The sequence below is a fragment of the Pogona vitticeps genome, chromosome 5, assembly GCF_051106095.1.
Source record: "Pogona vitticeps strain Pit_001003342236 chromosome 5, PviZW2.1, whole genome shotgun sequence".
Lineage (NCBI taxonomy): Eukaryota > Metazoa > Chordata > Lepidosauria > Squamata > Agamidae > Pogona > Pogona vitticeps.
The window spans coordinates 3538699-3562633 of NC_135787.1; the positions used below are offsets into that span (position 1 = coordinate 3538699).

General features: G+C 46.8%; 1 protein-coding gene across 4 annotated transcripts in view; it reads left to right on the top strand.

The window, feature by feature from the left end:
* Positions 1–23935, top strand: part of ADAM33 (ADAM metallopeptidase domain 33) — an 86849-nt gene that overhangs the window by 35308 nt on the left and 27606 nt on the right. For all 4 annotated transcript variants that reach the window (XR_013545746.1, XR_013545745.1, XM_073002144.2 and 1 more), the window contains exons 4-14: positions 7046–7121; positions 7322–7398; positions 10646–10835; positions 12260–12325; positions 13861–13932; positions 14500–14666; positions 15625–15709; positions 16469–16611; positions 19966–20143; positions 21624–21713; positions 23614–23809. Coding sequence is in view for 2 of the 4 variants with exons in the window: in XM_073002144.2 (XP_072858245.2) it covers positions 7046–7121; positions 7322–7398; positions 10646–10835; positions 12260–12325; positions 13861–13932; positions 14500–14666; positions 15625–15709; positions 16469–16611; positions 19966–20143; positions 21624–21713; positions 23614–23809 (1340 nt within the window). In the remaining 2 variants the exon portion in view is untranslated. The remainder of the gene's footprint in view (positions 1–7045; positions 7122–7321; positions 7399–10645; positions 10836–12259; positions 12326–13860; positions 13933–14499; positions 14667–15624; positions 15710–16468; positions 16612–19965; positions 20144–21623; positions 21714–23613; positions 23810–23935) is intronic.

Sequence of the window (23935 nt, forward strand, 5' to 3'; positions counted from 1 at the left end):
ACTTCACAGAATAACCATGGCTCTAATATTTTGAGAGAGAAAGGGAGAGAATTCCTTCCCATCCACATTCCATATTTTTAACTGTGTCCTGCTTGCTTCTCCTGCCCACCAAATGGTCCGTTGCTCAGATGGTTGTGCTCTGACCGAAGTTGCAGATGGGAGCAGTTTCCACAACCCACTTGCGCAAGGGGAAAGCCCTGCTCTGCCCACTCTGAACAGCATCCTGGCCAAAATTGCTAACATTTTCAGTAGGTTTCATGACACCCATTCTCTGGTGCCAGAGGCACATGCCCCATTCTGCTTACGGTAGGACCGGCCCTCTTTGGGTAGGCGGAACGATGAGCACAATGTATCTAGGGCTAGGCCATTCTCTGTTGTTTGCGCTAGGAGGGAGTTTGCTAATAAACATCTGGCCCAGTTTGATCCAAGTTGTTTATCTTACGCATCACAGCTGAACTTCTGGAGCCAATTTGTTGGCTGTCCAAGTCAATTTGCATCCAAGGATTTTAAGATATTTGTATGCATTTGTGCTTGTGTAAATAGTGAACAAGCGGGAAAATCAGGAAAGAAAAGGGCTGTGATCTGCAATGGGGGGGAGAGGTGAAACTCAGTCCCATCAACTACAGCTCCATCTTATGTGTGCATGCAAATTCCCACCAGTTCCACTTTTCCCTTTCTTCATTCTCTCCCCCCCCCCCCCAAGTTGTAGATTTTCCTCCTTGCCTGTCTCTTGCCCTTTCATTAACCCGTCCTGAAGTTGCCCAGCTTGCTGTCACCCCGGGATCCTTTGAAACAAACAAACAAAAAAAATGCTACTCTGGATTTTTAATCTTTGAAACTAAAGCTGGTGCTTTGGAGAACCTTGATTTTGTTCAAATGCCATTTTGTATCAGTTCAGAAAATGCCCCCGGCTCTGCTTTGTTTTCAGAATGAATTCCAAAGCCGAAACATGTCCTTCGCACCCGGGGCACCTTAAAAACAAGCCGTATGATTTGGCATCTCCCATCATGAACAGCAGCTCACCTCCTTAGAGGCAGTGGGTGAACAGCCACAAACGTGTATGCTAAAGAGAATATTCGAGCATTTAAGATGCCAGACGTTTTTGGCCAGTCTCCTCTGAGCAAGTTGGAAATTGCACAATCCAGAAAATAAAGAATCATAGATTTGGAGGGTGTGTGTGTCTCTATAAAGCCATCCGGTCCAACCCCCCTGCTCAAGGCAAGAATCCAAATCAAAGCAGATCTGACAGACGGTGGCCCAATCTTTCCATGAAGGCCTCTAATGTTGGAGTGCTCCCCAGCTCCCCTTGAGGTCATGAGTTCCATAGTCGTACTGCTCTAACAGCTAACAATTTTTTCCTGATATTCAGCCTACATCTGGCTTCCTGTAGCTTGAGCCCCGTTGAAAATAGCAGGAGTTCTGCATGGTCATGAGGATTTGAATACCACCTTGTGCAAATATCAGGAAAACAATAAGGATTTTTTAAAATTGATTTTTAAAAATTTTCAAAAACAAAAACAAACTGAAGGGGGGGGGGAAACCTAATAAAGAAATATCTAAATAGAGTGGTGCCTCGTTTGACGAGGATAATCCGTTCCAGCAAAATCGCTGTAGAGCAAAATCCTCATGAAGTGAAATAAAAAAACCTCCACTGAAATGCATTGAAAACCGGTTCAATGCATTCCAATGGGTGGAATACCTCAGCGTCCAGTGAAGATCCTCCATAGGGCGGCCATTTTCCGATGCCTGTGGAGTGAAAAATCTGTCCTGAACACAACGGGGAGCCATTTTGAACAGCCGACGGCCATTTTGAAAACCTGTTTTGATCGTCGTAATGTGAAGAATCGGTTCCCGAAGCAGGGAACCAATTGTCGCAAAGCAGATTTTGCCCATTAAAACATCGTTTTGCAATCGCAATAGCAATTGCAAAAAAATCATCGTGAAGCAGATTTTTCATCAAGCAGGGTAATTGTTAAGCGGGGCACCACTGTACACCTCACAGCTTGGACCTTTTGTGAGTAGCAACCACTGCAATTTACCCTTACGGAGCCCCATCATCTCCCTTCCAGAATTGTGCTGACTCTCGCATTGGACTTGGCCCCTTTCCCTTTATTAGTACAAAATTGATAAATTCTCCCCATATAGCAAGAAATTCATCCTTGCCAGTGACACTCTCTCTTTATATCACATGTAAGTTTTTCACCTGCATCCCAAACTGCTTTCTACCCATCACTGAACTGGAATTCATAAACTGTTTCCCAGTTCCTAGCAGTCATTAATCCTGCTGCTCTTAACAAGCTGGAAATCATAAGACGTTGGCCTCACTTGTTTTTGCAGCTGTAGACTCAAGAGGTGCCCCACCAAAAGTTGCAGAAAAAAAAAGCGATTTTTTCACTTGTTTTGCAGTGTGGGCTCTTGCTTCGCTGCATTTCCAAACTTGATCATTTACTTTGATAAAGGAAGGATGTGGCTGCTTCAGTTTTTACTAGGTATAGGGAGGGCTGGAAGAGGGTTGATTTTTATCTGCTTTCTGAAAACCCTGCGGTTCTTAAGGTACAGGTGAGAAGATGTTGATGACTGCTCAAGTCTGATTCTGCCTGCTTTGGAATAATTTGTGGCCCGAAACTGCAAGAGTAGGAAGCAATGAGTGGACTGTACAGTTAAACGAAGGGCAGGAGAGTCAGGGTTCCCGTCTTGCTGTTCTCTGTAGAACAAGTTAAACACGCTATATGAATATATAATACAATTTATAATGATATGTTCCCAAATCAATATAACCAGTTTTGCCTATATAAGTCTAGCAGAAGAACAAGTCAATGTCACAATGATACATCTCACAACTCAAATGTATTCTCTATCCATCATGAGGTCCAGGGGAGAAACTCCAAAATATAATAACGATGAGTGTCCATGGGTCGCTCCTGACAGGTTGAGGACTCAACGAACTCTGAGCATCTCGTCCGATCCGCCTTGCTCGTTTCATGGTGCATCGCTTTTTCAAGAGTCTGTCCCTCCAGTCTACAGGTCTCTGGAACGGAAAAGTTACAACAAACTCTGTTATTTACAGACAAAAAGGATCAGTCACCGGGAAGACCCTCACTTGCGTCCCCACCAAATGCATCTGTGAGGATGATGGGACCGAGAGGAAGACCTCTCCTGATGATTTTCACACTCAAGCAGGCTCATCAAGGGAGACACAACCCTAGAGATCGCTTGGACCCGAACCTTTTAGGGCTTTATACGTTAGAACCAGCTCGTTGAATTGTGCCCCGGAAAGAGATCGGCAGCCGGTGGGACATTGTTGCGATCCCTGTGTTCAGCCCCACTCACCTGTCTGGCTGCTGGGTTTTGTAGTAAGCCACAACCAGAGAAAGCCCGTTCGGCTGGCTTACCCCTCATTGTGACTTGCTCCTACGATTCAGCCCCTGGCTGCCAACCGCTTTGCCCCATGAAAAATGGGGTTGACCCGTTTTCCTGGGCATTTGCCCTTCCAAAACTCTCTGAGGAGGTCCCGTTTTTCATTTTGCCTACAATGAAAAGAAGCGGTAGAGGGGAGTCGGTGAAAAAAGCCACCCGCCAGATCCTTTCATGGCCAAACTGGGAAACCAGTGCCAACCAGCAAATCCGCCCAATGGTAATAGAAGTGCCAACTTTGAGGCTTTGTGTGTTGGAGAGAAAAAGGGTTTTTTTGACCTTCTAACAGCAAAGCGAGCCTCTTGTCTAGTGCAGCCCTCGCTGTAAAGCAGTTGTGTTCCTAGCACATACATGCACCCACCCCATGTTCTCATAAACCCAGCCACAAGTCTGATCCCACCAGCGCCTGTCCGAAGGGTCTCTCTTCTCCCACCGCTGAGGATGGGAGGAGAGGGAAGGGGGAAGAGAGACCCCGAAGGCCGGCGGGACTCTGCTTTTGATTAATCCTTTGGTCTCCATTCCTGGCGTTGCAGCCGTCTGCTCCGACATCAGGAAGTTGGATGTGGGTCCCAGCCAGCCTCCCGGCGCGGCTGCAGAGAGACGGCCGACAGCTGTGGGAAAAAAGACCCCCGCCATCTGACTCAGAGCCCACACGACCCTTTTTGGGGGGTCGCTGACTGGGGGGGTGGCGAAGGGAGGGAGAGAGAGAGACGCAGAACCGCCAGGCCGGCTCTTTCTCCGAATGCAGAGAAATCTTGGGGTGCTCCAGCAGACTTTGCTTATAGGGGGACCTTTTTTTTTGGAGATGCAATCAAGAGGATTGGGGGAGGGGAGAAGTGTAGAAGGGAGAGTCTGTTTTAGTATTAGTTTAGTATGGGGAAAGTCTGTTCCCACTCCCCGGCCATTTTTGCAACCCAAAATTCTGGGGTTTTGCAGCCCAAAGCCCACTTCTGCATTTTCCCTTCACAAAAGGTGAAACTTTAGCTCCTGGAAAACTTTAGCAGTGCCCGGTCAATTTTTATATAAATAAATACTCCCGGTTTAACAACTTCTAGACACCAGTGGGCTCCTTCCAATTACGACCATGATTGTTTCTGGTTGTGGGTGTTTTTTTGGGGGGTGTTATTTTTGGCAATAACATGGAAGTGTTACCACAAGATGTGAAAAGGCAACTAGTTCTGTTCTGAGAGGAGGTTGTGATGTCTCAGGATACCACAGAGGCTGAAGGTGGGGAAGCGGCCAAAATTTCTTTTGTTCTGAGTTATACAGCTTGCAGCAGACGGGAGACGTCGTATGATCGGTGGAAACTGAATAAAAATGAAGAGTTTTTTTAAAGAAATAGATAAAAACGTGGTGGCACTTTAAAGACTAACTTTTATATTTGTTAATGTGAGCTTTCGTGGACCAATCCACTTTGTCAGACGTGCTGCAAAATATGCCAGAGCAGCGAATCTAGTTGCTGTTTCTCTCAAGCGAAGGCCATGTACGAGTAATGGTTGATGCACACGAAAATTAAATCAGTGCTCGATATCTCTCCAGCCTTTGTGCTCACCAAGGACCAGCTTGAAGGTCAAGAGTTTTGTCTTAAGAGATCATCGGTTGGTTTGCTAACTCTCTAGACCGTTTGTTTGAATAAAGGAATTCAGGGGAATGGAGCGAGGAGTTAATCCGAGCAGCATGTTTGGAAGAAATGAAGAAGTTTGGTGATTCATGCCAAATGCACGCCTTCCTTGACCCCGGGAAAGGCAGGCGGGAGAAGAAGGGATCAGCTGGAGGAGAGCGGCTCAGCGTCCTGGGCCTGCTCTGGCACTTGTCCGGCGATAAGGCTGTCACGGCACTCCATTTAAGGCAGTTTCAGATTCGGCTTCATTCTGTTTAGTGGCGGGGCGTTCCAGATGTCTCCAGTCCAATGTGGCATCGTAGGAGAACTGAGCACTTTCCCGCTTTATGGAGGCTTGGTTCGGGAAAGCTGCAAAACCCTAGGGGTGTTTTTCGGAAGAAAGAGAAAAGTGCTCGTCCGGAGCAGAGAGATGTGTCACAAAACAAATGCAAAAAAATTAAGACATCTTTGGGGCACCCCATTCCAGTTTTCCCATGGAAGGAAAATGCAGGAAAGTGGAACGAGGCATATCTGGGGGGAAGGCGAGAGGAGACTTTATGGCCAGAAGGGACCAAGAGAGCAGCTATAAATCCTAGTTTGGGGTCCACGTGGTGAAGGCATCTGGAGCAGAGTTCAGAAATCATGCTTCTCGGACTATAAATCCCAGAATCCCCCAGTTCAATGAGTCATGGTTTCCGGGAGTTGGAGTCGGGAAAAGCAGATGTTTCTTGTGAAAAGTGGAAGAGGAACACGGATTGTTTCTTGCACACATCATTTCTGTTCACGTTCTGTGGACTCTGAGCTAAATTATCCTAGGATCACCACCTCCAGCTTCCACTGATTTCCTTATCCCCTTCGAGGCATGATTTAATAAACCCAGAGGTTTTGCCTTACAAAATGGCTTTTACTGTACAGGTTTTTAGCTTGGGTAGCTACGCTGGAAGCAAAGCAAAATGAAGCGAAGCAAAAAAATCACATGAGCTTAAAAATCTTAATTTTTTTCAGCAGGAGAAGGGATGACAGTGGGAGAGGATGAAATGAAATGCCATTCCAGCAGAGTCTGTTGCATTATTAACACTGACATGTCAGTCGAACTGCCATGGATCAGCCCTGGTGGAACAGGAATTAAAAAAGGGAATCTTTTTTTTTTTAAAGGGAAGGGTTTTAAGATTAATTTCAGTGAGAATAAGCGAAATTTTTTAAAAATTGGGCTTAAGATGGTATTTATTTATTTATTTATTTATTTATTTATTTATTTATTTATTTATTTATTTATTTATTTATTTATTTATTTATTTATTTATTTATTTATTTATTTGATTTTTACCCAGCCCCTCTAGACAATGTCTATTTAACACCGACTAAACTGAATAAAATTAACGCTAGTTATCTGAATGTCTGTTGGAAATGTGAGAAGGAAATTGGTACATACTTTCATATGTGGTGGGAATGTGAAAAAGTACAAAGATTTTGGAAACCAATCTTTAAAGAACTATATGACCTATGTGAAAGCGATATAGAATCTAATCCTGTATTTGAGAACGTGGAATATGATAAGATGACTAAAGAATTGATTACCAATTTATTGACAGCAGCTAGACTAATAATAGCTAGGCAATGCAGATCAAAATCCGAATTTCGAATGGACAAATGGTATGATGAAATATGGAACATAACTATAAATGATAAGCTAACTTGTAATTTAAGGGTTAAGAAAGGAGAGATAAAAAAGAATAATTTTTATGAAATATGGGGCAGATTTTTGGAATATGTGCTAACAAGAGGAAAAGGTAAAGCTCCAACAATGCAGTTCTGGAGAAGAGGACAATCAAGGAAGAAGAAGAATAAAGATAGAGGAAGAAGAGGATTATTGCAAGAGGTCCCAACTAGGGTGGTGGGGAACACGGTCAATTTGCATTTTGGTTTATGTATTTTATGATGTTTATGCTATAGTTAAAATTTTAAAAAAGGGAATTGTGTATGTGGCTTGCTAAATTAATCTCTCTTCCTCCTTCTCTCTGTCCATGCTAGGCTGTTGTCCCCAGACTACACAGAGACACATTATGCAAAGGATGGGCGGATGGTGACGGTTACACCCAACCACACCGTAAGTAAACTACGCCACGGCACAAACATAGTGGTCCATTTTGTGAACTGGCCTGTGAATGATGTATTATCTATTGTTTTTTAATGTATTGTGTGGTTTTTTGTGTGTGTAATAAATTTTTTTGTTAAATATTTTTTAAAAATTGCACAGGAAATGCCCATATAAAACAATCACGTTGTCTGTTGCCTCTTTTCCCCCAGGAACACTGTTACTACCACGGCCACGTCCGAGGGTACGAGGGCTCCTGGGTGGTGCTCAGTACGTGCTCTGGGTTCAGGTAAGAAAAGGGTTGGGAGACCAGGAGTTAACGCAAGTCACAGATGTGGAACGGTTGGCCTGCAGGCCAGAGGTGGACCCGGAGGCTTTCCAGATGTGTGTGTGTGTGTGTGTGTGTGTGTGTGTGTGTGTGTGTGTGAGAGAGAGAGAGAGAGAGAGAGAGAGAAATAATCTCTTAAAACGACCAGTATGAATCTCCAGTGAGTCTTTTCACCAAAACAATGGGATTTTGCTTTCAGATGACAAACCCGCTTTACTACCCTTTTGGATACTTTTTGGGGGCAGAGTTTGAAAGTTCTTCATAAGATTTAATGCATTGATATTAATTTTATTTATTTATTTTAAATATTTCACTCTGCCTTCCTCCTTAGAAAAGGACCCGAGGGCTTCGTATTGTTCTATGAGTTCCTCTATTTAAGAACGAAACAGTGAGCATGCAACAGAGGTTTACATCCTTAAAAGGCAATATTCAAAGCTCGAAACACTAAAGTATAAAACGATTAAAAAGAAACAAAACCATCTCCTTATTTTTTTGTTTTTGTTGTTAAACAGGAGGGGTGTGTGTAGCCTTTGAGAAACATTTTGAAAGCACAAAAATCTTGATTTTAAATCAATTATTCTTTAGAAGGATGAAACAGTTTGTCCTCTTGTCTCATGTAACAACTTAAATTTCCCTTTCCTTCACCCTGTACCATTGTTTTTATTCTATAATAAGAAGAATATATACATGTGAAATTCTGTAGTGGAACAAAACCTATAAGTCGCTAAGGAAGGCTAATATCTGTTCATAACCTTTAAGAAAGCAGATAGGAAAAAAACTGATTTGTTTGAAATATGGTGCGGGAGGAGAGTTTTGTAGATACTCTGGATGACCAGAAAGACGAACAAGGGAAGTCCTCGATCAAATTGAGCCTGAGTTCTCTCTGGAGGCAAAAATGTTGGAACTGGGGCTGTCCTCCTTTGGGCACCTCGCGAGAAGGCAATAATGCTGGGAAAGGGGGAAGGCAGCAGGAAAAGAGGAAGGCCAAATACGAGATGGACTGGCTCTCTCAAGGAAGCCACAGGCTTGAGTTCAAAAGAGATGAGCAGGACTGTTGGAGACCAGGCATTTTGGAGATGGCTCATTCATCGGGTTGCTATAAGTCAAAAGGTGATTTGATGATCTATAACAGCAACGTGATAATCTTTACCCCATCCTGTCTCACAGTGTGGACTGCCTGGCATCTTGGTTTAGTTAGTGGTCAAGAAAAAAAAAACCCTTCGTTCTCCGCTGTGGCCGAAGGTCCTGCCACTGTGGCTGCTCGTGACCTGTCCTTTTGTGGGGGCGAAAAACTTGCCAGAATGGGAGAGGGAGAGAGAGGGGGGGAGGGAAAAAAGGGGAAAAATTGACTTAGCAATCCCTGCATTGTCTTTTCCCCTCCCCTCCTATCGGCCTCCCCTCCCACTGCAGCTTGTCATCATCCTCTCTTAGGCCTGGAAAAAAACCCCCCAGCCTTCCCTTGTGTGAGCTGCCTCTTTAGGAATGCTGCCCTGTGAGATCATCCTTCAGCGATGTGTGGGCATCCACCCACCGCTTCGTTTGTGACTCCGGATATTAATGGGCTGTCAGATGAGTGGTGCAGTTGGAGAGGTCCCCCCAGTCCGGTCCTCCTCCTCCTGCAACGTTGCCCCAGGCTGCAACCCAAAGGGAGGGGTGGGGCAAACAGCTGGATCTCCCCTCGGCTGGCTTTCTGCCACCCACGGTCCGCCTTTTCCCAGACAGACCCTGGTTGCATCCTTTTCTGGCTGTGCTACAAATGTTCCGGCCACTTTTATAGATTTGCTTGGAATGGGGAGGACCTAAGATTCTCCTAGAAAATTCAAACTGGTGCATTTTCTTCTTTCTGTCTCCACCCCTGCCCCCCCAGCCTGCCACTGTGTTTTGGTAAAGAGCCGCACATTTAAAGGGGGTGTGTGTATCTGCATTTCCAGGGATCGAGTCATTCCACAGAAACCCTATATTTGGAGTTCCCGGCCTCTTTTCCCTTCTCAGAAAGAAGCCACGGGTGGAGACGCAGGGGAATATATCAAGATCAGGGCATAAAGTGAGAAAGGAGTTTTGACTCACCCCTAAAACAGTTTCCTGGTGTAACTCCAAAGATGCTTTTTACCAGAGGAAGTGAGAATTAAGAGGTTGCTCTAAACTAAGGCTGGGGATTTTTTCTTTCTTTCTTTCTTTCTTTCTTTCTTTCTTTCTTTCTTTCTTTCTTTCTTTCTTTCTTTCTTTCTTTCTTTCTTTCTTTCTTTCTTTCTTTCTTTCTTTCAGAGTTTTCTACAGAAATAAATTCACTCTCTTTGTCTTTTTAGCAATGAGGGCTAGAAACTTGCAGCTCCTCCAAACAAACAAACGGTCTCTGTTGTCCAGGCTGCTGGAGGCACTGTTGCTGTGTCTCCCGGTATCATGTGTGACCTGGTAGCTCATTCACACCTCAGTAATCTTTTTGCCAATGATGGTTGGGGGTGGGCGCTGAGAGAACGTAGAAGCATGGCAATCCAACATCCACAAAATGGGGCTGAAGAATTAGTTTATCGTTATGTGTCAAGTCAATTCTGAATTATAGCAACCCTTTCCCAGGATGTTTGAGCTACGGAGTGTTCAGAAGTAGTTTTCCAGTCCCTTCTTTTGGGGGGTACTGCTTTGAATGTGTTTTTGGCATTGCTTATGTTTTTTGACGTGCTGCTGCTGCGGGTTAAACCGCTGAAGCCTCTGTGCTGCAAGGTCAGAAGACCTGCAGTCATAAGATCGAATCCACGCGACGGAGGGAGCTCCTGTCGCTTGTTCCAGCTCCTGCCAAGCTATCGGTTTGAAAGCATGCAAAATGCAAAAATGCGAGTAGATAAATAGGGACCACCTCAGTGGGAAGGTAAACGGCGTTCCATGTCTAGTCACGCTGGCCACGTGACCACGGAAGTTTGTCTTCTGACAAACGCTGGCTCTATGGGTTGGAAACGGAGATGAGTACCGCCCCCCTAGAGTAGCACACAACTGGACAAATTGTCAAGGGGAATCTTTACCTTTATCTATTTTTTAGAGTATTTGATTCTTTTTGGTGTTTGCATCCTTGCTATTTAAAGCTAAAAACATTGCCTTTTAATAATGCAAACTGCCTTGAGTCCTTTTTAAGGAGAAAGGTGGGGCAAAACCATAATTAATTTATTTTTTGGGGGAAAACTTTTGTGATTGCCTTCTTTTTCTCCCCTTTCACTAGCGGCTTGATCATACTCAACCACAATGACAGCTATTACCTGAAGCCTCCTGCGAATCCAGAATCTGAGCCTCACCTCATTTATCGGACAGAACACTTATCCCTCAAAGGGGGCACCTGCGGGCACAGTGACCAGCTGCACAGCAATGTAGCGGATATTGCTAGATTCTTTGAGCCACATACACAGCGGCGGGTAAGCTTTGTGTCGACTACAGAAAGTTTAGGATGCAACAAGAAAGGTTGGGAAGAAAGGTCCTCTTGATTTGCTATGGGTCCCAGGGCTGGGCCATAGATCTGCCAAAATAAGTTCTGTGTTCCTCAGTCCTTGGGGTGTTGCAAGCGGAAAGGGGTATGTCTTCTCGAAGGCTTTCATGGCCGGGATCTGATGGTGGTTGTGGGTTTTTTAGGCTCTTTGGCCATGTTCTGAAGGTTGTTCTTCCCGACGTTTCACCAGTCTCTGTGGCCGGCATCTTCAGAGGACAGGAGTCAGAACCCTGTCTGTGCTCTGTTGCAGTTTGTGGGATAGTTGAGTATTTATAGCGGTGGGATCAGCTTTTGTCCTTTTCAGGAGATTGGGTGATTATGGTGATCAGTGTTGTTTTTTTTTTGTTGTGGGTGTACTGCTGTGATAAGGGGAGAGATGATCTGTCATTGTGATCAGCTGCTCCCCCTAGGTCAGAATTTTCTTCTGGAATATTTGGTCCTAGCTGATTGTTTCCGAGATCAGAGAAGATGGGTCACCTAGAAGGATAGACTGTAAATCTTTCCTTATTCTATTTCCTTAGGGATTTTTCTCCCCACTGCATGGGACTGTAAGAGTTTTTGTGCATTTTTTCCTTCCACTATTTTTTTAAAGTTAAAATGCATCTTGTTTACACTGAATGTCAAACATGCAGAACCCACAAACTCAAACACAAAGCACAGCAGTCACAAAGCTTGGCCTTGTGCTGTTCTGAATTCCTCATGGTGACAACCGCCCTCCAGCTATTATAGGCCACAATTCTGAACAATTTGGAATGTCCAATAGGATTGTTCTGTTTGCCACCTTTGGACTCCTCCAGTGATCTTCCAGATCTGTTAGATAAAGCAAATAAATGGATCCAAATGATCCCAACATGCCTTGTGTCTTTTCATTTCCTTGTTTGACTTTCGCATGATGGCTCTTTTTTTGAGGGGTGAGGAGGTAGAAATATATTTCATGCAAAATACTTCAGTTTTCCATTAAAAAGTTGTGTTATGTGCAGAGAACCCTTTCTTTTTTTTTGTATGTGTAAAATACAAAGTGCCTAAGGAAGGAAGGACGGAAAAAAGAAAGAAAGAAAGAAAGAAAGAAAGAAAGAAAGAAAGAAAATACAAAGTTTTTAGTGCAAAACACAGGCTTTGCACAAAACCCACCTTTTAAAAGTGAACATTACTTCTGATGGAAAAATGCCGGCCTTGATACTGGCATTTTTGCTTTTGCGCAGGAGCAAAAAAAGGTCACGGAGACTTTTATATTGCAGTGTCTTGAAATGTTTCATCAAGAGGAGAAAATTGCCCAGTATTTGTTACAGCCCTAGTCAAACATTTTGTACCTTGGTGCATTTCCAGGGAGACTAAAGCAATTTTGTTTTGCAGAAAAAGAGGGACGCCTGGAGGACTTTGAAATACATGGAGCTCTTCATAGCTGCTGACTACACTCTGGTAAGAGGGCCACCTCCTTGGATGCGGTCCAGTGCTTCCCAACGCTGGGTCCCCAGATGTTTTGCGGCTAAATCTCCCAGAGGCCTTCACTGTGAGCTGGGCTGGCCAGGATTTCTGGGAGTTGTAGTCCAAGAACATCTGGGGACCCAAAGCTGGAAACCACTGCTTTAGTCCGAGAGTGTTCTTCCAAACAGTTCCTTGGTAAAATGAGATACCAAGGCCCGTGGAGATGAAGTCCAGCTTCACAACAGGCCTGTTTTAGCCTGTGTTCATTTGACCCCATAGTTTTGAAGAGCAGAACCCTGCTTTGTAGGGCTTTTTTTTGGGGGGGGGTCTACATTGCACTGTAAAGGTCACTTCCTTGGAAATCCTTGCACTTCCCCCCCCACCGGGCTTCCTAGGAAATAAATCCTTCGAAATTCCTTCCTCGCCAGAGCTTTGCCTGTGGAATGGCTCTCTTTTCTTTTTTTCCCTTTCTGTTTCAAAAGCCGGCCAAACGGTCCATTCCAGGCTTCTGAACTGAAAGCTGCAGAGACAGAAATGAATTCTGCAGTGGGCGTCCTGTAGCGCTGAGTTCAGCTCTCACAACAAAGCCCGTTTCAAAATCGCACAAGGCGCCTAAAGAGAATCGAAAAGGATGGAAGGCAGGGGGAGAGGCCCTGTGTCTTGCGTCCATTGGGTCAGCGGGAAAAAGAACTGAAGGGAATGAACGGCACGGAACTAGATAGTTTTGCCCCTGTGCCGGCGAGCCTTAATCGTCTTGGAAAGCCCTGTCGGTTGGTGGCTGTCCCAACATGCTGAGACAGCCGAAGCCGGGGATGAAGGACTCCCAGTGTGAATGACCTTCTTTTGTCTGCTCTGAAGCTCCTGCCAGATTCCCCACCCCTGGACGACCTCGGGTTCCGTTATGACAATATTTGCTTTACTCTTTTTGCTGCTTCCAGGGTGGCCTCGGCGATCTTCTTCTGCTTAGCCAGCCAGTCTTACTGGTTTGGACTCCGACTGCCAGCATCCCTGAGCCAGCCAGATTGGCTAAGGGATGTTTGGGAGATCCAGCCCCCCCCTCAAAGTACTGTGTTCAAATTCCTTCCTCCCCTAAGATCAAGGGAAGTTGTTGAAGAAAGCAGAGCAGTGCTATCTTTTTTTTAAAAAAATAGTTTCCTCTTTTGAAGGCGGCCTAGAGAAGCAGCTTTCCGGGAGAGGCTGGCTCACAAGTCAGATCTGGCCCGCGGGCTGCCCGCTCCTGACCATGACATCAGACTTCCATTTTTCTACGTGTGAAAGAAGCTTGGAATAGAAGCTCCTGTTGAAGAGAGCTGAAATGTGTGCTTTCTGAACGAGGAGAGATCCAGAATGCAGAGAAATCCTTCTGAATAGTATCCCTGTGACATAGGTCTCTATAGAAATAATGTCTAAAAAGAGCACTCTACAGGTTGTGTGCTGACTTTTGCAAAACAAAGAAGAAAATTAGATGTGTTCACCTTCGTATAATGTTCCCTCTTTTCCCCCTGTTCTTTCTCAATCTTGTTTCTCAGTTTACAACTCAAAAGCAAAATTTGGGCCGTACGAAGCAACGGATCCTGGAGATCGCTAACTATGTAGACAAGGTAAGCACAAAATACCCAATAAACAACGGCAAAGGGTGTCTTAAACCAGTTATCTGGCCAAACAGGCGTTTGCTTGAAAGCGTCTCTGGGAAGGCTGCCCTGTAGCCCTACTTCACAGGTTTGCTCCAGCTGAAATCCTATTGCCCTTCTAGGGACACATAACTTGAACTTACACGAGGAGTAAGTTCAAGTTATGAACTTTGCAAAATTTCATAAAATTTTGCTAAATTTGCATCTGGGCAAAAGTTGTTATCCGGGATGCGCCTTCCACAGCGACGGTTGTGCAGTCCGATTTGAATCGGTTGTGTAACCAGTTGTGCGGTCAGACATGCGGAAGGCCTGGTTGCAACTTCCCGTGAACTTGCTCATGCATCACTTTATGCTACAGTGAGTGCAATAAGTTTTTGGACTCTTATGCATGTATGCCGGCACTCCTTCCAAAGAACAACGACAGCAACTGTCTTGTGTGGTGCTCGAGGTGGACAACTGGACCGCGACGTCTTAAGGTCTTGTGTGGGTTTGCTTTTTCAATAGCTCCTGCTCTTCTCCTCTTGGCCCTTTCTCCAGTTTTACAGGTCCCTGAACATCAAAGTAGCCCTGATTGGCATCGAGGTCTGGACGGAGGGAGACAGATGCACCGTGACCAGCGATGCCCACACCTCCCTGGTCTCCTTCCTGCAGTGGAAAAAGACTTTGAAGTCTCGGAAGAGGCATGATAATGCTCAGCTTCTAACGTGAGTGCGCATGGCGAGGGTGGGTTGCCCTCTGGGGTCATTATCTCAGCGGCTTAGGCCTCTGGCTGCGGCGTCAGAGGTGGGGAGTTCGGTTCCCCCAATGGGCCTCCTTGAGAGGGGCTGGACTGGATGATCCAGAGGGTCCCTTCCAGTTCTAAGATTCTCTCCCCCCCCCCCACTTTCTAGAAGTTGTAGTCTAAAACACTTAACTTTTTTGAGCTCTGCTTCAGAGTCAGAGCATGTGTGTTTAATGCAGAAAACCCAAAGCTCGGTCATCATTCTCCATCATGGTGGCACATTGGTAGGAAGGATCCTTGCTTTCTCCTGCAGAGACGTGTTGCAGAGTTTTGAATTTCTAGTTACATTCTAGAAATTTCTAGTTACATTCCTCTAGCTGTGCAGCAGAAGTGCAGGGATTCACAAAGCACAATAGATTCAAATTCCCCGGATTAGTCCACCCCTTTCCCTCACCAGCTGACACAATCTCAGCAACTCAGTCTGAGACATTAGTAAGAGAAAGAATTTTTTTTTAAAAAAAAAGGTTTTGTTGCTTGCAGCTGAACTGGCCAACGTTACAGCTTTCAGGAGCCAACCTCAACAGACTCAAAAGAGAGGGAAGGGAGCTCAGAGCGAAGGGGCGGGTCTCTCTTTGAATTCAGAGGCAGGAGGGAACCATTGGTTAGTGCTCAATGGATTGACAGTCACCCAGCCCAGAAAGGTCCCTCCCACCCACACTTTCTCCAGGCATCATGCAAGGTTATAAAAACGGCAACAGATAGTTCTGGGTTATGAAGCACTTAAATTAAATGCCTGATGGAAGGAGAGGCCCACTCACCTTCATCCCAGCTCCCTCATGCATCGTGCTCTGTAAATAGAGACAGGTTTCAGATCTGCCTCTGATCTTGAGACTCTCTTTTCTCTTTGTCTCCCCCCACCCACCCCTTATGTCTCTCCACAGGGGTGTGTCGTTCAGGGGGACAACCATTGGCATGGCCCCACTGGAGGGGATGTGCACGGGAGAAAACTCGGGTGGTGTGAGCGTGGTAAGGAGACGGGGGGTGTCTCTCCAGGAACCCCTTAAGCCATCTAGAGCACTTCTCTCCGCGGTGCGGGACGACCCCTTTTTGAATTAGCTGGATGTGGGGGGAAAAAATTATTCCCCCGTTGGTGGTCCACAGAAGGGCACTTTGGTTAACTTTAAAAAGATTTCAGCAAAAAAAACCCCTGTCTCTTTGCAAAGTCTTGAGACTGGAATCTCCACCGCAGGAAATCGCACGCGCAGAAAGCAAGAGTGCATACTGAGAAATATATTTACATGGCTATCCAAACTGATAGCCATGTCCTGCAGGAACTGAACATTCGGTCGTTGAGTGGGCAGAAATTCGTCAAGAGAATCAAAATAAAGAACTGCAAAGAACACAGTAACTTAATTTATATTTCCTTTAACCAATCAAATGGGGGTGTGCTTTAGGACAGCTTATCCCTCACTGCTGTGTTCTTCTTGGCAGGTAGGCAGTGACTCAGTCCTTCATTAATGCCACCTGCACTAACCATAATCAATTGCTAATTACAATCTGTTTCTTTACGACCTAACAGCTTTTGACTCAGATCCTTTGGGGTGGGGGGGGGGGGCGGTGGCTGATGTTGAGTTCCTACCACAGGGTGGATTCTGCTTCTGCAGCTAAGATCTGGCCCCAAGTTGAGGTCCAAAGGCTGTCCCTTTGAGTTATGAAACAAACCTCTTCCTGTTTTAGCTTGGTGAAGCTTTCCTCTGTTCTCCCCCCCTCGTCTTCTTTCCCCAGGACCATTCGGAGCTGCCCATTGGAGCGGCCGCCACCATGGCCCACGAGATCGGCCACAACTTTGGCATGAGTCACGACGTTGAGGGCTGCTGCCTGGAGGCCACGGCATCCCAGGGGGGCTGCGTCATGGCTGCGGCCACCGGGTAAGATGGGCTGGGTAGCTTTGGAATGGACGCGTCACCATCCTCCTCTTAGAACTGCAGAGTTGGATGAGACCCGATGGTTCATCACGTCCAGCCCTATCGAGGAAGCCCCGGGGGGGGGGGGGTGTTGGAATCAAACTCCTAACCTCTGGCTCTGCAGCCAGAGACCTCAACCACGGAGCTATCCAGCAGTGATCTTGGGAAACACATTGTGAAGATTTGTGTTGTCCTTGTCTTGACATATATATATATATACCACCCCGTTGTGCTAAAGCACTCTCTAGATGGTTTATAACATAAGTTGTGCAAACCACGTCTTGGAGACGCCTAGCTTCACCGTGTAGTGTGGAGCAGATCTATCCATGATTGCAGCAAATGGGTGTGGTGAAGCTGGTTGCCAAAGTCCTTTGTCAACGGTCCCCAGATGTTGTTGATGCAACTGTTGGTTACGTTGGTTGGAGCCTTTGGGGATGAGGTCCGGAATGAGCTTGGCAAGATGGTGCTGTTGATGTAACTTTGGCCTCTGCTTGTCCCACTGGAATGACGATGTTTCAGCTGGTGCCACCTGAGGATGTGGACAGGATTCTTGGAGAGGGGGAAGGCGCCAGAGGTGTGTTGCTGGACCCTGGCCCTTCCTGGCTCATAAAAGGAGCCAGAGGAGGAATGGCCGATTGGGTACGGGGAGTGGTAGAAGCTTCCTTGCAGCAGAGTAGGATCCCTGCTTGCTTAAAGGAGGCGGTCATAAGACTGCTACCGAAGAAGCCCTCCCTGGATCCCAGTGTACTGGATAACTACCGGCCAGTCTCCGTCATCCCATTCCTGGGCAAGGTACTGGAGGGTGGGGTGGTTTCTCAGCTCCAGGGATTCCTGGAGGAAGTAGATTATCTAGACCCTTTTCAATCTGGTTTTAGGCCTGGCTATGGGACAGAGGAGGGACACGGTGGCGCTGCAGATTAAACTGCAGAAGCCTCTGTGCTGCAAGGTCAGAAGACCTGCAGTCGTAAGATCGAATCCAGGCGAGGGAGGGAGCTCCCGTCACTTGCCCCAGCTCCTGCCAACCTAGCCATTCAAAAGCACCTAAAAATACAAGTAGATAGATAGGTACCACCATGGTGGGAAGGTCATGCTGTTCCGTGTCTAGTTGTGCTGGCCACGTGACCACGGAAACAATCTTCGGACAAACGCTGGCTCTACGGCTTGGAAACGGGGATGAGCACCGCGCCCTAGAGTCAGACACGACTGGACTAAATGTCTAGGGGAACCCTTACCTATGTAACAGAGACTGCTTTGGTTGCCTTGTTGGATGACCTATGCCGAGAGCTGGACAGGGGGGAGTGTGTCTCTGTCAGTTCTGCTGGACATTTCAGCCGCTTTGAATACCATCAGGCATGGTATCCCTCTGGGCCATCTCTCTGGGATGGGACTCGGAGGCACTGTTTTATAGGACAGTCTCAGTTTCACCATTATGGCATCCAGTGATCGTTCACGCTTAGTTTGATCTAGGACCCACTCGTCTGCCTTTCTGGCTGTCCAGGGCATCCGCAAAGCTCTCCTCCAGCATCACATTTCGAACAAACCAATTCTGTTTTTTTTATCTGTCCAGTTTTTATATCCATACATAGTGACTAGAAATCCCAGCGTGTGTTTTAGATTACACCACCCCTAATCCCCAGCCTGTAGGACTAGCAGGTGGGAATGTCTTACGGCTTTGGGAGTTATACTCTCCCCCCCCACCCCCTGAAAGACAGTCCTTGATGCAGTTAGGGGGTTTCTTCGCACGGTGGTTTGGACTGGAGGGTGGGAATTCGAGTTCTTTCTCTCTTTCTGTGGTCTCTCCCTCCTTGATCTGTTGCCTTCCTGGCCGTGTAACGTGGAGTCCTTGGAAAAAACCTCGGGAGCTGTAAATTAAAACCAGCTTTCTCCAAGTTGCAAGGCAGCCAGGATGAGACAGCTGCACGGTAGCAAAGAGAGGGTGTTCGAGGCAAGGCAGCGGAAAAGGGAGGTGGTGGCGAGACCGGCCAGACGAGGGCTGCTGCGTCCAACGTGCGCCATGTGCAGCCCGTTCCGAAAACCCAGCCCTGTGCTGAACCAGAGGCCAGGCCTGAGCATCTGTTCGACGCATCAGCTCAGGCCTGCGGGAACTTTGGAGCCTTTTTCCAAACCAGGAAGTTCTCTAGCCTGGAAAAAAAAGGGTTTGCACACCCGTGAGTAGCGGAAAAGGGGAGCGGATGTGGTGGGCAGAGTGGCCTCTGTGCCCCCTGGCGTCCTCATGCACAAAGCACGCATTCTTTCGGGGAAAGACAACTGTGGAGGGGTTGGGTTCGTGATCCAAGAGGAATCCAACACAGGTGCGTCAAAGCACGGATCCTGAGGGACGACCCACTGGGATAAGATGACTTTGTGTATAACTCACACTGGGACAGTAGGACCCATTGCTCTTGTGGGGGAGCGGCTGGGCTTTATGTGCAGTATGGTTCTGGATCCAGTGGAATTGCTATAGGCTGTCACATCACATGATGAGGATCCTAGGAGTGATCGACCTTCAAAATGTCCCGTCCTTAACCGCTCTGCTCAGCTCTTGCAAACACAGCCCTGTGGCTTCCTTTCGGGAGTCCATCGCTCTCAAAGGTGGTGGTCCTCTCCTCCTCCTGCTGCCTTCAGGTTTCCCAGGCAGCAAATCAAATGGGGGAGGGCAGTATACAAGGTGGAGGCTGGAACATGGGAGGGTGAACCGGGCGTCTTTTATTTTTTAAAAGCAAATTCATCTTCATGTGGTTTGCAGACTGTGTTGTCTGCTCTGTGCTGCTCTTAGGTGACTAGAAAAGTACTTTATGCTACAATGTGTCTGGCTTATTTTATTGTATCTGTTATTGAACTGAAACTATTAGGCTGTGGATTTTATAGTTTACTATACTTTCCTCCCTCCTTCCCTCTTTCCTTCCCTCCTTCCCTCCCTCCCTCCCTCCCTCTTTCTTTCTTTCTTTCTTTCTTTCTTTCTTTCTTTCTTTCTTTCTTTCTTTCTTTCTTTCTTTCTTTCTTTCTTTCTTTCTTTCTTTCTTTCTTTCTTTCTTTCTTTCTTTCTTTCTTTCTTTCTTTCTTTCTTTCTTTCTTTCTTTCTTCCTTCCTTCCTTCCTTCCTTCCTTCTTTCTTTCTTTCCTTCTTTCCTTCTTTCTTTCTTTCCCTCCCCTCCCCTCTCCCTCTTTCTTTTTAAAAATGGATCATCTTTTTCTACAGAAATCAGATTATTATTATTTTTTAAATAAGCAAATCATGTATGCCTTCTGTTTTTTTGCTGATCGGGTCTAATCCTTGCCTAATCTGCTGGGTTTTCTCCGCCTTTGTTTCTGCCTCCAGCTACCCCTTCCCGAAAGTCTTCAGCTCCTGCAGCCGGAGGCAGCTGGAGAGCTACTTCCAGAAGGGAGGGGGCATGTGCCTTTTCAACATGCCTGACACCAAGGACCTCGTGGTGGGCAAGAAGTGCGGCAACGGGTTCTTGGAGGATGGGGAGGAGTGTGACTGCGGGGAGACGGAGGTATGTTTTCTGGGGAGGGGCGGGTTGTGGGATTTTGGAAATTGAAGGCTGTGTGTGTGGCCTGGTAGGGCTGAAAGAAGGGTTGAAAACACCCATGAAGTTCAAGCCTTTCAGCCTCACCTCTGGGGGACCCTGACTCGTGAGGGTGGAAGGGGGTAGGGTTCCATGTTCAGCACATCTTCCTGCCCTCCTCTTGCAAATTTGGCCTGATCCTTCCTGTTTTATCCCCAAGAACATATAATCGTGGGCACAAATCACAGGAAGACAGATTCCAGCTGAATATCAGGAAAAATGTCTTAACTGTTCGAACAGTATAACAACGGAATTGCAATGGAACCTACGACCTCAGGTGTTCAAGAGAAAGGGGGACCACCGTCTGTCAGATCTGCTATGATTTGAATTCCTGCCTTGATTGGACAAGATTACACAAGAAAATCTTATCTGAGCGGGGTTGGACTAGATGGGCTTGAGAGGGCCCCCCCTTCCAACTCCCTGCTTCTAGGACTCTATGACTGAGAGTCAGGACCCAAAGTCTTTTCTGGTCCTGCTGAACTCTCGTTATGTGAAGGAGATTTGGGCACTGGGTGAGACTGAATATTGATTGATCTGAATTTATGGATTTATTTAAAGGCTTTTGTAGCCTGGCCTCTTTCACAAGATCTCGAGACAGTTTATGGAGCTGTATAAAACAATTTAAAACACAAGACGTTTAAAATAATGTAAAACCAAACAACAGAATTAAAACATCCAAGCATCAGGACATTAAAACTGTTGCACTAAAACCTGTGCGGGCCACGATCCTCAAACACCAATGGCTCTCCCCTGCACCTTCTTCCTTTCCTCTTTCTCACCTCTCTCTGTTTGGTCCAATGAAGCAGAGAATGGATCACAGACCACAATGGAAGAGAGAAATCAAGGGTCTGGAAGCTGAGGCCTGTGAGGAAAGACGGAAAGTACTGGGCAGGTTTAGCCCTGAGAAAATAGGACCGCCGGGAGATTGGATATAGCTTTTTTCAAAGACTTATTCAAAGACTTAAAAAGGCTGTCACACAGAGGAGGGGCAGGATCTGTTCTCGATCATCCCAGAGTGCAGGATAGGGAACAAGGGGTTCAAGTGACAGGAAGCCAGATGTAGGGTGAATATCAGGAAAAACGTCTTAACTGTTAGAACAGTATGATAACGTAACCAAAGACCTTGGAAGGTGGTTAGTTCTCCAGCACTGGAGGCATTCGAGAGAAACTTAAGACGGCCAGATCTGCTTTGATTCAAATTCCTGCCTTGAGCAGGAGGTTGGGCTCGATGGCCTTAGAGGCCCCTTCCAACTCCGTGATTCTACGAAATAGCCCAAGAAGTCCAACTGAAGAGATTTGATGGGGCAACTTTGCCGCTTGACCAGCTCTGCTGCCAGGGGCCATAGGGGTGGTTGCGGATGTGTAACAGAGTCCGGTTTTCTCTACCTCTCCCCGTGGTCTTTTTCAGGAATGTACGAACCCCTGCTGCAACCCGCAGAATTGCACCCTGAAAGCTGGCGCGGAGTGCGCGCACGGGGGCTGCTGCAAGAGCTGCAAGGTAATCCCGCCTCGGTTGGGTTAGTTGTGTCGGCCGAGATGGGCATGAAACGAACCACGAACTGGAAAACCCGACGAACGTGGGCTGGCTCATGGTTTGTTTTGCAACCCTGTTTATGGATCCCGTTTTTCTGAAGAATGATGAAACACCAAACTTTTCAGTTTCTGAGTGGCAGTGCAAAAAGTGAACCCTTAATTCTGCACAAAGAAGGGACGATTATATTAAACAGTTACGTTAAAAATAAATGTTAAACCCTCTCATCTGCCCAATCCTAAAGTTTTGGAATTGCAGAATTTAGTGTTTGGTTGAGAAGTAGCTCCCGCTGAATTTTTGATAAGCAGAGCCTTGCGGTTCTGTCCTGCTTTTATTCTTTGCCCTAATTGATTACTGTAGTTTGGGAAGCTTGTTTTGACTCATCTTTTGATGTACAGTGGTGCATCGCAAGACGGGACAAAAAACCCGCACGACGATTGGTTTTTGCGATCGCTATGGTGCCTCGCAAGATAGCTTCTTCTATGGCCATGCTTCGCAAGACGGTCCCCCCCCCCCCGAGATCGATGCCTCACAAGACGAAAAAAATTCATTTGTCTTGCGGGGTTCCCATATGGGAAACTGCTTTTCGCAAGACTATTTTTTTTACAAGACAGCGCTTCTCGCGGAACAAATTAAATTCATCTTGCGAGGCACCAGTCTGCTGGTTGTTCATCATTCTATAGAAGTTGGAATATGCTGTGGCATTGTTGTAATGTTACATTGATATTGTATTTTGCTGCTTCGGTAAGGTGAAGCAGAACTTCATTAAACTGAAATTTGCAGGCAGCCTGATATAACGAAGCAAAGAGTAGCTGTGCTTGTCCTTCGTAAATCTCTCTCCCCACAACAACAACAACAAAACAAAATAAAATAAAACAAAACAAAAATCTATTGAATACCTTCCATAGGCCCAGCCCATATGCCCTGAAAAGGTGCAGGCTCTTCATCAACCTAAGTCAAGTGAGTTCTCCCTCATGCATTCTTGATGGAACAGATCAGATCTGCAGTTAATGGAAGGATCTGTTCGTCTCTCTGCGTCCAGGAGAGGGACATGTGGCCAGCCGGAGGGAGCCCAGCCTCTGCCCGAGAGGGAGAGACTTGGTTTTCTTTGGCTCCACAGGCAAGCTAGAGGCGGCATCCATTAGGAGGTGGAATCTTTTTAGGGAGCCCTGCGTCTTGTGACCCCCTCTACGGTGTCCACTGCTGTCATGCTGTGTAAGATGGTTGCTGCTTCTTCAAGCAAGCTCCTGGGATATGCAGCGAACAGGGCTTCTGGTCCCCTCCGCGGGATTCCCCAGTCCTCGTTTCTGTAACCTTAGACGTTGCACCGAACAGCTGCTCTGGCAGATCCGGAATGGTTTAAAATGGCTCCATGGGGCGGCTGCAGGATTAGACGTTGGGGCTTCGAGACTTCTTCGATTACGAACCCGGTTAATTCCACGCTCTGTGAGTTCCCCTTGACTTACACACGCCTTACAGACACCTAGGAGAAAAGGCTTAAGCTGGACAGTTTTGAGGGTTCGCTAGGCCTAGCTTCCTGCTCAGAACCAAAGCTTCCCAGCTAACACTGAGGCAGGAAGCTGGGTTGGAGCGAGGCCTAGCTAAGCCTCAAAGCGAGGCCTCTCCTCCCAGGCGAGCCACACTCAGGGGTCTGTAAGGTACATGTAAGTCAAGTAGAACTCCCAAATGAGGAATTTGGGGTTTTGCAGTGCAGGAAATCCAAAGATGTGGGTGGAGTGGCTGACTTTCTCTGCAGCTAAGATCCTTCCAACAAGCGGTTCCAGGAATAGAGTGACCGTCTTCGTTTTCTTGGCCGACACAAGAATGCCTCTGTCTGATCTTTTTCTTCTTTTTCCGGCCCCTGTAGCTCAAGACAGCTGGGACCATGTGTCGAGAAGCAGCTGGCTCTTGTGACCTCCCAGAATACTGCACGGGGGCTTCTCCGTACTGCCCCACCAACGTATACTTGCTGGATGGCTCCACGTGTTCCAACGGGGAAGCGTACTGCAAGGACGGCATGTGCATGACCCACCACCAGCAGTGTGTCCAGCTGTGGGGCCCAGGTGAGCACCTCCTTCCTGGCCCACCGCTTATGCTCAGACATAAGAGCGGACGCTTGAGATTGCATTGGTGTGACCTTTCGGGGGTTGGTTTGGCTGGAACTCCTACTGGCCCAACCCGGCTTAGCA